The sequence below is a fragment of the Canis lupus genome, chromosome 20 (assembly GCF_011100685.1).
Source record: "Canis lupus familiaris isolate Mischka breed German Shepherd chromosome 20, alternate assembly UU_Cfam_GSD_1.0, whole genome shotgun sequence".
Taxonomy (NCBI): Eukaryota; Metazoa; Chordata; class Mammalia; order Carnivora; family Canidae; genus Canis; species Canis lupus.
The window spans coordinates 53,799,147-53,811,963 of record NC_049241.1 but is presented as its reverse complement, the minus strand read 5'-3'; the positions used below and the strand labels follow the sequence as shown (position 1 = coordinate 53,811,963).

General features: G+C 39.8%; 1 protein-coding gene across 1 annotated transcript in view; it reads left to right on the top strand.

Annotated features, from left to right (window-relative positions):
- Positions 1 to 8,033, top strand: part of ADGRE1 (adhesion G protein-coupled receptor E1) — a 60,809-nt gene extending 52,776 nt beyond the window's left edge. Inside the window, 5 exon segments of the mRNA NM_001038668.1 lie at positions 715 to 781; positions 1,877 to 1,968; positions 5,771 to 5,939; positions 6,053 to 6,157; positions 7,939 to 8,033. Of these exon segments, the coding sequence (NP_001033757.1) occupies positions 715 to 781; positions 1,877 to 1,968; positions 5,771 to 5,939; positions 6,053 to 6,157; positions 7,939 to 7,944 (439 nt within the window). The 3' untranslated portion in view covers positions 7,945 to 8,033.
- The last annotated feature ends 4,784 nt before the right edge of the window (positions 8,034 to 12,817 follow it).

Below are 12,817 nucleotides of genomic sequence, written 5' to 3'. Positions count from 1 at the left end.
GTTACTGAATATGGTGGAATGGTTGTCAGATGGTGAAAACCAATTACTAGAGACATGATGGAAAGAAGCAATGCATGTCTCTTCCTCCTCTCCCTCCATTCCTCCTTTCCTCCCTCCATCTTTTCCTCCCTTCATTTCTTTTAAGAAATAATTATAAAATACTTCATCCACACCAGGCTTTGCCCTGAGTGCTGGGTATTCAGAGATGAACAAAAGTTCAAGGTCTGAGTTCTCACACAGCTTATAGTCTGGTAGAGAGAAGAACAGTTTGCAAGGAAACACACCACCATAACTTATGACACTGATAGATGGAATAAAAAAGAAAAGCAGCAAGCTCTGCTAGAGAAGGACCACGGGTAGGGATGGTCAGAAGTGGCTTTTCAGAGGAGGTGACATTTAAGCTGGGATCTGAATGTCCAGTGTACCAGTGAGGAGGTCTGAATAGAGAGGAAGGGGTTACAAAAGTTATGAAGTGAGGATGAGCTCTATGTAGGACATCAAATTAATACTCCAGGAACATTTACCCAGGAAGAAGATCTGAAAGAAGACTTGCTGAGGCCCAGAGAAAACTGAACTGTAGCCTGTCTCATAATGAGAATTTTCGTCTCAGGGTCATCTCCCTATACTCTCCTCCATTAGTGCATTTGTTGGGTTGTGAGTAACTTATAGGGTCAAGACTCTGAGACAAGCACTGACTTCTGTTTCTCTCCATAGCTGCTGGCTGAATACGGAGACAGGTTTCATCTGGAGTTTCCTGGGGCCAGTCTGTACCATCATCGTGGTAAGCAAATTGCTTGGCACAGTGTGATAAGGAGACCCAAGGGATCCGATGGAAGGTGGATAGCCAAGGTCACATATTCCTCTCAAACATTCTCCCTTCTGATCCCCAGTTCTTGAGATTTCCAAGTTAGAGTCAATTTCTTTGACTTCTGATTTTTTTTTCTTGCCAACATTGCAAATCCCCTGGAAGGGACCACAATCTTATCTGTCCTTTGTGTTCCAGAAAGAATGGGTTTATTATTGTCTTCTGAGGATCAGAATTAAATGAGAAAAAAGGGAGGCAAAAAAAATTTTTTTTTAGGTTCTCAAAAATGATTTTTATTTATTTATTTTTATTTTGGAGGAAAAAAAGAGTATTTGATGGTCAGGGAGGAAAAGAAAACAGTGGGATGGAAGCAAAGGGAAGCCTAGAGTTGTTGGTTTTTTTTCAGCCTTACTAAGGTGTAACTGACAAATAAAAATTGTATATATTTAAGGTGTGTAACTTGGTGTTTTGACATATGTATACATTGTGAAATAATCACCACAATCAAATATCCCTGTTTTATAAGGTCATGTGGAATTAGAGCCCACTGTAATGACCTCATTTTAATTTGATCACCTCTGGTAAAGACCCTAATTCCAAATAAGATCACATTGTGAGGTCCCAGGGCAATCACCCAAATAAGAACCAGAAAGGCTTATTAATTGCTATAGTAAGGGAGCCAACCACCATCACTTGCACTTTGCAGAGACTCAAAAGCAGTCAGAGGAGTGGCAAGGCTTTATAGGGATAAAACAGGGATGGCTTCTGGTGTGGCCTGATCAGAGGCTGTATGCATCGGGATTCTATAGGCAGCCTAACTCAAAGCAGCGCATTCAATGTGAATGCTTAGGGCAGCATATTGGCTTTTTCCTTATTGGCTTTTTCCTTTCGGTCCTAAGTTGGAAGTGAGGACAGAAATTAGGGAGGCTATCAGTTACCACTCAAGAGCTGGTTGTTTGGGGTCAACTGCTTCCTGGGGTGGTTACTGAAGACTATGGGTCTCTTACAGGTGGTCTGGCCATTGTCCGTGTGTATCTCCAATCTCTTAGTCCTTTCTGCTTGACTTTGTAGATCAATTCCATCCTCCTAACTTGGACATTGTGTATCTTGAGGCAGAAGCTTTCCAGCGTCAACGCTGAAGTCTCCAAGCTCAAAGACAACAGGTGCAGACCCTTCTTCCTTTTCTCTCCTTTCCCAGTCTCCTTCATTCTTCCCACAAACATCCACTGAGTCCCTTTTGTATGCCTGGTCCTGGTGTCCAGGACAGAACAGCTCAGAGTCTAGATCTGGGGTCTCAAACACCAGGTCTGACACTTACAAGCTGTGTGACCTCAGACAAGTTACATAACTTCTCTGAAACTGTTTCCTTATCCTTATTTACCATGGGGATATTAACATTGTCCACTTTATCTGGTTTATGAAGTAGCAACACAGTTACTAGGAAGACTGTTTCCTATATTGAAACTATTAGTACATTTTCTAACTCATCTACTGTGCATAATTATATGTGATATTTACAAAAATAGAATCATTCATTTTTATAACCATTTTCTCTTAATAGCATGGATATTTTTCAATTTAACTAGACATTCTTTGACAATATCTTTTTTTTTTTTTTGTAAAGCATTTCAGTGTAAGAATACAGCACAACTTACTTAAATCATGCCTTATTCATGGACATTCGAGTTGTTTCTGATTCCTTGGGGGGAGGAGGGTTATTATAAAGAATGCAGTCTTGAATACCCTAATAGATCTTTTTCCATGCCTGTGATTGTTCATAATGGTAGGCATGAAACTGCCCAAGTCAAATGGCAGGCTGGATTGTCACACTTTTAGTATATATTGCAAATTATTTTCCAGAAAATTTGTTTCCATTTGCAAGAGTGCTTATTTACTTAACAGCTATGCCAACACCAGGATTTATCATTTTTGTTGTGTCATTTTTGCTAATTTAATGGGTTAAATATACTATTTTATTATTTTAGTTTTGTACGTATTATTTAATCTTACAGATGTGAGACATTTTCTTTTTTTTTAATAAATTTATTTTTTATTGGTGTTCAATTTGCCAACATATAGAATAACACCCAGTGCTCATCCCATCAAGTGCCCCACTCAGTGCCCGTCACCCAGTCACCCCCACCCCCTGCCCACCTCCCGTTCCACCACCCCTAGTTCGTTTCCCAGAGTTAGGAGTCAGATGTGAGACATTTTCATACTCTTATAGACCATTTGTGTTTCTTGATCAATCAACTAATTTTTTTAAAAGATTTTATTTATTTATTTATTTATTTATTTATTTATTTATTTATTATTTGACAGAGAGATAGAAAGTACAAGCAAGTGGGGGGAGGGACATGGGAGAGGGAGAAGCAGACTCCCTGCTAAGCAAGGAGCCTGATGCAGGCTTGATCCCAGAACCCCAAGATCATGACATGAGCCAAAGGCAGATACTTAACCAACTGAGCCACCCAGGCACCCCTCAACTAATCTTCATATCTTCATTAGATCTAGCAAAGTCAGACATTGTCTAGGTTTTTTTGTTTTAAAGTACCGTTTGCTTTGGCATGGATGGAACTGGAGGGTATTATGCTGAATGAAGTATGTCAGTCGGAAAAGGACAATCATCATATGGTCTCACTCATATGAGGAATATAAGAAAGAGTGAAAGGGATTATAAGGGAAAGGAGGGGAACTGAGTAGGAAAAATTAGAGAGGGAGACAAACCATGAGAGACTTTAGCTCCAAGAAACAAAGAAAGGGTGGTGGAAGGGGAGGCGGGTGGGGGGTGGGGTACCTGGGTAACAGGCACTGAGGAGGGCACTTGATGGGATAAGCACTGGGTGTTATACTATATGATGGCAAATCAAACTTCAATTAAAAAATAATAAAAAATAAATAAATATTTTTATTTATTTATTTACACACACAGAGAGAGGCAGAGACATAGGCAAAGGGAGAAGCAGGTTCCCTGTGGGGAGCTGTCTAGGTTTTATTGTCAGGAACCATATGATGTCCTTTGCTTGTTTTCCTGTCAGTATCCAATCCCTCATCCATCCCATCTGAAATAATTTTTTTCTAAAAATTATTTTTAAAAAGTTGATACAAAAAGTATAAAAGAGTTAATACATGCAATGATAAGAAAAAAAGTTTTTAAGATTTATTTATTTATTCGTGAGACATGAGAGACACAGAGAGAGAGAGAGAAAGAGAGAGAGAGAGGCAGAGACACAGGCAGAGGGAGAAACAGGCTCCATAGAGAACACATGAAAAGTAATCCCCTGATCTCCAGGTCTCCAGATTCTCTTCCACCTTAAGCAACCATTATCATTTGAATTGAGCTTCCTTCCAGAATATTCTATACCTACACATTCACCTTCTATTACATAAATGATAGGATACTATACATATCATTCTGAACTTTGGGTTTTCCTCACATAAATACATAGCTGACTTCATATCAATGCTTATGATTAAAAACAACTAACAAGAAGATGTGGTTTATGTATACAATGGAATATTACTCAGCTATTAGAAATGACAAATACCCACCATTTGCTTCAACGTGGATGGAACTGGAGGGTATTATGCTGAGTGAAGTAAGTCAGTCGGAGAAGGACAAACATTATATGTTCTCATTCATTTGAGGAATATAAATAATAGTGAAAGGGAATATAAGGGAAGGGAGAAGAAATGTGTGGGAAATATCAGAAAGGGAGACAGAACGTAAAGACTGCTAACTCTGGGAAACGAACTAGGGGTGGTAGAAGGGGAGGAGGGCGGGGAGGGGGAGTGAATGGGTGACGGGCACTGGGGGTTATTCTGTATGTTAGTAAATTGAACACCAATAAAAAATAAATTAAAAAAAAAAACAACTAACAAAAATGTTTTTGGGCCAGACACTCTGGCAAGCACCCTTGGAGTTTTGTTATCTCATTTAATCTGCAGAACAAGTAATATCACCCTGTAGGTATTGTATTATTATCCTTACACCAATTTTAGGAAACTGAGGCACAGTTTCCATGGTACCCAGGGCCTGTATATGGTCACTCTTATACCATTTTAAAAAATGGTTTTATGGGGCACCTTTCTGGCTCAGTCAGTGCAGCATGCAACTCTTGATCTCAGAGTTGTGAATTCAAGCCCCATGTTGGGTGTAGAGATTACCTAAAGATAAAATCTTTTGAAAAATGGTTTTATAATTTCCTTTTAGTTTCTATAGATTTGCCTGTTCTAGACATTTCCTATAAATGAAATCATGTACTCTGTGTTCTTCTGTGACTGGCTTCCCTCACTGACAATGTCTTCATGGTTCATCCATGTAGCAGGTTTTAGTACTTTATTCCTTCTAATGGCTGAATAATTTTCCAGGGTATGGATGGACCATATTTTGTATATCTGTTCATCAATGGGTGGACCCCAGCGTTGTTTTAGTTAGGGGAGGGGGAGAAGAATGAGTGCTTGACAGGTGTGGGGTTTCTTTTTGGGGTGATAAAAATATCTTAGGACTGGGTAGTTATGATGATTGTACAGCATTGTGAATGTGCCAAATGCCACTGAATTGTACACTTTAAATGGTTAAAATGGTGAATTTTATGTTATGCGAGTTTTTCTTCAATTAAATAAAAAAAGTCCTCGTATTTCATACTATGGTATTACCATTCACTTAATGTGTCCTCAGTTCTTGGACCTGTAGGTCCTTTGAGCATTTTCATCACTATCAATAATATTGCATTAAATATATGTGTTTACACATCTTTGTGCTACGTGTATCTGTAGGCCATCTGCCTTTTAATGCTGATGGGACTCCATTTCCCTTCCTCTGAGCTTGGAGACCACCCCATATTTATTCTCACCTAGGTAGCAGATGACATGGTGGCAGCCTCAGACTGGTGGTGGGAGTACGGTCCATGAGGACAACAGCCACTGCCCAGAACTTTATCCTTTCCAAATCTTCTCCCCTAGGTTACTGACATGCAAGGCCTTTGCCCAGCTCTTCATTTTGGGATGCTCCTGGGTGTTGGGCATCTTCCAGATTGGATCCATGGCTCGTATCATGGCCTACCTATTCACCATCATCAACAGCCTGCAGGGAGCCTTCATCTTCATCATTCACTGTCTGCTCAACCGCCAGGTACATAACTGTTGCCCTTCCCAGCCCCATCCTTCCCAGGAATATGCCTATAACAACCCACATCCCTGCATCTAGGACTAATTCATCTTCTTGTGATGTGTCTCTTCCTCCAGGTACAGGAAGAATATAGGAGATGCCTTACCAGGAAGATCAAACCCAGTTCCGAGTCCCATACCTCAGGGATATTACTGTCCTCTGTCCCCTCCACTTCTAAGACGGTGAGAGACTGTGTGTTTTATGCAGTTCTGTTCAAATGGAACTACTGCTTCTTAGCAATACCAGACACCACTATGCACGGAGTACCTACTGCGAGCTAAGAGTGTCCATGTATATTAGCACATTTAATAAAGTGTGGTGTTCAAGAGTTGGGGTTTAGGACCCGGAGTTGCCTGGGCTCAAATCCCAGCTTTGCCCCTTAGTACCTGTGTGAGCTAAAAAAGATGAAATGATGACTCCTACAGACATAACATGAGAATACATTAAGGATTTTATTCTATTCACTAAACAGTGAGAGTGAGGCAGATGTTGAACTGGCTCAAAAGAGAATGCACGGAAGAGATATATATATACACTATGTAATATATATTATGTATTATTTAACATGTATCATATATATCTCATATATTATTTACATTATATACAATTATATGTTTTATATCTTTTGTTTACATTATACATGTATGTTATATATATTATATAATACATACATAGCTCTGTTCTTTGCATTCTTTTCTTTTTCGTATTTTTTTTATTGGAGTTCAGTTTGCCAACATGTAACACCCAGTGCTCATCCTGTCAAGTGCCCTCCTCAGTGCCCGTCTTTTTTGAGCCAGTAATAACATCTGCCAGGTTCTCTTGTTGATAATTATTTTTTTTCTTGTTGATAATTGTAAATAAGATTATATATATATAATTATGAAGTTATATATTATCTAATTATTATACTATAATATATAACATATAAAATTTCATATTATCTATTATAAAAATGAATTACAATATATATTAACATATGAATTATATTTCACATATATGACTTCAGAAACATTGAAATGAATGTGCAAATGGAGGCAAAACTGATTTTTCCACATAATCCCACATATTTTTGCATTGCTACCATTGCCATTTAAAATTTACAGGGTTATAAAAAAAATTTACGACAGCTCTTCCATCCTCTATTAGAATTTTTTATATTTTCACTGATTTATTCTAAGCACAAGAAACTAAGATTCAGTGGCTTATTTATGTTTTTTATTTTTTATTTTATTTATTTTTTGCCTTATTTTTTAAAATAAATTTTTTTTTTATTGGTGTTCAATTTGCCAACATATAGAATAACACCCAGTGCTCATCCCATCAAGTGCCCACCTCAGTGGTGGCTTATTTAAATAGGAAATTCTTCTTCTTTTTTTTTGCCCCCAAGAATAGAAGCTCAGAGTTAGGTGTTTCTGATACTGGTTCTGTTGCTCAGGGGTGTTTTAAAGGATCTAGGTTTTCCCTACTTTTCCATTCCACTAACAATATGTTGACTTCATCAAATGATTTTCATGGTTGCAAGATGGCTGCCATAGCTCCAGACATCACAACCATGTTGAAGGCAAGAAGAGGGATGGGACAGAAGCAGCAAACTCTTTCTCTCTTTCACAGGAAAGAAAAGCTTTCCCAGAAACCCCTCAGGGGATTTCCCTTTCACCTAGTTGGTCAGAATTGTATCACAGGCAACACAGAGTTACAAAGGAACTTAACAAAACACGTATTTGGCTTCTTTGCCTCTAGAGTGGAAGCTATTGATGACGAAGAGGTTGAGAAGAGCTTTCAGGTTTGCCATTAGTGTCTGCCACACTAGAGACCATCAATGTTAACATTTTAGTGTTTGTCCTTCCAGTGTTTGTTGCCATATTTCTCTGTATTTACAGAAGACCCGTGTATTTATACAACCCCTGGAATCACATTTCTAATCCTAATCCTGCTGATTCTAATTCTGATTTCTCTCTCACAGGATTAAAGCTCTTCTTCCTTTCATATGTGCTATGGAGCAACATCTGAGGAAAGCAGATGCCTACCGGAGCCTACTCTGAAATCTCTTCACATCTTGATGCACAGATGCAAGATCCTGCCAGCCCCGGCACTCTCTGGGAAACAAGACTTTCTCTTCTAGGTTATCAGTCCATCTTCTATGTTCTGCTCTTTGAGTTTCCAGAGTTTGGAAGAAACAGGTCCCAGTGCAATGGCATGACCAAGATTATCTGGCTACTATTTTGGTTTCTCCCAAGTTCACGGGTGCATGACTGCAAGTGTGTCTCTCCAGAACACAGAGCAGCCCCTCAATTAATGATTTACCATATGACTGACTGACATACCCTTTGACAAAGCCTCCTCCTCCTTTGAAAGAAGTGGTCAGTAAAACAATAATTATGGGCCCCAAGGGGGTGAATAAAACACATAGACCTATCAACTACTTTTGGACAAACACTTAATGCAGTTACATTGGTGAGTAGGAGTGCTGGACGGAGGAGAATCCCAGCGTTTCATGGAGGGTTGCTGCGTTTGATGACAGCACACTTTGGAAAGTGTTTTGGTTTCCTGGGACCTTTCAGGGAACCAACACCTCTCTTCCTTCCAGGAACTTTCATGGGACTTGCCTAGGATTCACACTGCTCACAAAGCTATCACCATCCCACATTGCCCTCCATCCTGCATAAAATCTTGATTGCCAGGGAGAGAGGAGGGAGATGCAACTTTAAAATGTAGATATACTCTGTGCTCACTTTGGTAGCACATATACTAAAATTGGAACAATAAAATGTATATATCCTCCCTTCCATGGCCACTCTAATACCTCCCTACTCAGAGTGTGGTCTGTGGACCAGAAAGCAGGATACCAGGCCCTACCCTCTATTGGCTGAACCAGAACTTGAGTTTTAAGGAGAGCCCCTGGGGACTCACTCATGAATGTTCTAGAATATTCTGGAATACTCTTCTGTTTGTCATGCAGATAGCAGAGCTTGTCTTTCAAACCAGAAAGAGGGACGCCTGGGTGGCTTAGCAGTTAAGCACCTGCCTTCGGCCCAGGGTGTGATCCAGGAGTCCCGGGATCGAGTCCCGCATCAGACTCCCTGCATGGAGCCTGCTTCTCCCTTTGCCTGTGTCTCTACCTCTCTCTCTCTCATAAATAAATTAAAAGTATTTTAAAAATAGTCATAAATTAATTATTAAATTAAATTAAATATTTTTAAAAACAGAAAAAAAATGTCTTCTTGACTTTTGGACTTTGCATCCACCATTCCCTCCTCCTAGGACACACCTTTCCTCAAAATCCTGATAATTTCTACCTTTTTTTTTTTTTTTTTTTTTTGAATCTCAGTCATCACTTCCACCAGGGAGCATTCTTTGAATCTCCTGAAGTAAGATTAGATGTCCCTCTGTGTGTTCCTAGGGCTTCATGCTTTCTAACCTTGTATTTATAACTTCTTTTTCTTAGGCATCTCCAGCTTAGACTGTGAGCTCTATAAGCACAGGGAATTATATCTAGTAGATTCTCCACAAATATGTTGAATGAATGAGTAAATGAATGATTAATCTCCATTTTCAGGATGAAGAAACAGAGGCTCAGAGAAGTTAGGTCACTTTCCCAGCATCACACAGCTGTAAGTGGTTGAGCTAGGCTGTGAGCTCTTGACCACAGAGCTCCTCTTCCAGACCCTGTAACTTTCTCTTTCTCTTCCTTTGACCACAGACATTCTTAGTGTGGGGATACCGAGGAAAGACTAAATAATTACTTTGAGTCAACTTACCACCTAAGATTCAGTTAGCTCAGTAATGATCATGGGTTAGACAATTTGATAACGATATTAAACTTGGTTCATGGAAGCTCAGTCTTTATTATTTGTGGCAGCCACAGCTTGAGAGGGAAGCTGACCCACGAGTTCATTTATGACAGGTTGGTCTTCTGTGCTTGGCTTGTCCAGAGTGTTCAATACAGATGCCACAGTTCTTTTTTTTAATCTATAATAAATTTATTTTTTATTGGTGTTCACTTTGCCAACATACAGAACAACACCCAGTGCTCATCCCGTCAAGTGCCCCCCTCAGTGCCCGTCACCCATTCACCCCCACCCCCCGCCCTCCTCCCCTTCCACCACCCCTAGTTCGTTTCCCAGAGTTAGGAAACTAACTGTTTCTGTTTATGTTCTGTCTCCCTTTCTGATATTTCCCACCCACTTCTTCTCCCTTCCCTTCTATTCCCTTTCACTATTATTTATATTCCCCAAATGAATGAGACCATATAATGTTTGTCCTTCTCTGATTGACTTATTTCACTCAGCATAATACCCTCCAGTTCCATCCACGTTGAAGCAAATGGTGGGTATTTGTCATTTCTAATGGCTGAGGAATATTCCCTTGTATACATAAACCACATCTTCTTTATCCATTCATCTTTCAATGAACACCGAGGCTCCTTCCACAGTTGACTATTGTGGCCATTGCTGCTAGAAACATCGGAGTGCAGGTGTCCCGGCGTTTCATTGCATCTGTATCTTTGGGGTAAATCCCCAACAGTGCAATTGCTGGGTCGTAAGGCAGGTCTATTTTTAACTCTTTGAGGAACCTCCACACAGTTTTCCAGAGTGGCTGCATCAGTTCACAGATGCCACGGTTCTAAGGGATAATGAAACAAGAGATGGCACAGCTCTTACCCATCACCAGTTGTGGTAGATTGATTGGATCAATGGCCTCAAGAAGTGGCCTCTATTCTCTACACCCCTTCCCTATCACTTTGTGACCTCTTACTGTTCTCACTCAGGCTTGGCCTTGAGACTTGCTTTGGTCAGTAGAATGATTCAAAGACAGAGGCTTTCAAAATTGGGTGTGCATTCCTTTTTGTCCTTTCCATGATTAGTTTTTTAAAATTTTATGTATATTTTTTCATTGGAGTTCGATTTGCCAACATACAGTATAACACCCAGTGCTCATCCCGTCAAGTGCCCCCTCAATGCCCATCACCCAGTCACCCCATTCCCCTGCCCACCTCCCCTTCCACTACCCCTTGTTTCCCAGAGTTAGTGTTAACTTGCTCTTGCATCCTTGTCTCCACCCTGAGAACATGCCTGCTGACCTGCAGGAGGGGTGTGAGAAACATAGAGGAGAGCTACGTCATTCCATTACACCAGCTGAGGCTGGCCTCAATCAGCCACCTGGCCGACTTGTAGCTGATGGCAGTCAGGTGAGCAAGCCCAGCTAAGATAGCAGACCTGCTCAGCCAACTCACAGACTCAGGAGTAGCAATCAAGTATCATTGTTTTAAGGTACTGAGTTGGTTTTTTAAAAAAATATTTTATTTATTTATTCATGAGAGACACATAGAAAAAGGCAGAGACATAGGCAGAGGGAGAAGCAGGCTCCCCACAGGGAGCCTGATGCAGGACTTGATTCATGACCTGAGCCCAGGGCAGAGTCTCAACCACTGAGCCACCCCAGCGTCCCAAGGTACTGAATTTTAAGAGTGGTTTGCGATGAAGTATTATTTGTGGCAATTACTAATTGATACAATAACCAGTGGATTATCAACATTTTGTATTTAATTGCAACAATTTGGAATATACAAAATGAAGGATTTGAGTTTGCATTTCCTCTTAGGTATCAGGATCTATAAATTTGTTTTTTTAATAATAAATTTGTAATGCTTAAACTTCTTCCTCTTAGAAGATTTGCACAAAGCCTTGCTTTTTTATTTTATTTTATTTTAATTATTTTTAATTTAAATTCAATTAGCCAACATATAGCACATCCTTAGTTTCAAATGTGGTGTTCAATAATTTATCAGTTGCCTGTAACTCCCAGTGCTCTTCATGTCGCATATCCTCCTTAATGCCCATCACTCAATTACCCCACCCCCCAACCCACCTCCTGCCAGGAGCCCTCAGTTTGTTTCCTAAAGAGTCTCTCATGGTTTTTCTCCCTCTGTGATGACTTCCTATTCAGTTTTCCCTCCCTTCCCCTATGATCCTCTGTGCTGTTTCTTATATTCCACATATGAGGGAAACTATATGATAGTTGTCTTTCTCTTATTGATTTATTTCACTCAGCATAATACCTTCCTGTTCCATCCATATTGATGTAAATGGTAAGTATTCATCCTTTCTGATGGATGAGTAATATCCCATTTCATATATATATAGATAGATATAGATATAGATATAGATATAGATATAGATATAGATACACCACATCTTCTTTATCCATTCATCTGTTGATGGACATCTGGGCTCTTTCCACAGTTTGGCTGTTGTGGACATTGGGGTGCAGGTGTCCCATCATTTCACTACATTTGTATCTTTGGGGTAACTACCCAGTAGTGCATTTGCTGGGTTGTAGGATAGCTCTATTTTCAACTTCTTAAGGAACCTCCACACAGTTCTCCAGAGTGGCTGCACCAGCTTGCATTCCCACCAACAATGTAAGAACAATCCCCTTTCTCCTCATCCTTGCTTACATTTGTTGTTTCCTGACTTGTTCATTTTTGCTATTCTGACAGGTGTGAGGTGGTGTTTCATTGTGGTTTTGATTCGTATTTTCTTGATGCCACGTGATATGGAGCATTTTTTCATGTGTCTGTTGGCCTTTTGCATGTCTTCTTTGGAGAAATATCTGTTCATGTCTTCTTCCCATTTCTTGGCTGAATTATTTGTGTTTTGTTTGGGTGTTGAGTTTAATAAGTTCTTTATAGATTTTGGATACTAGCCCTCTATCTTAAATGTCATTTTCAAATATCTTCTCCCATGCTGTCAGTTGCTTTTGGTTTTGTTGGCTTTCCTTTGCTGTGTTCCTGCTTTTTATCTTGACGAAATCCCAAAAATTCATTTTTGCCTTTGTTTCCC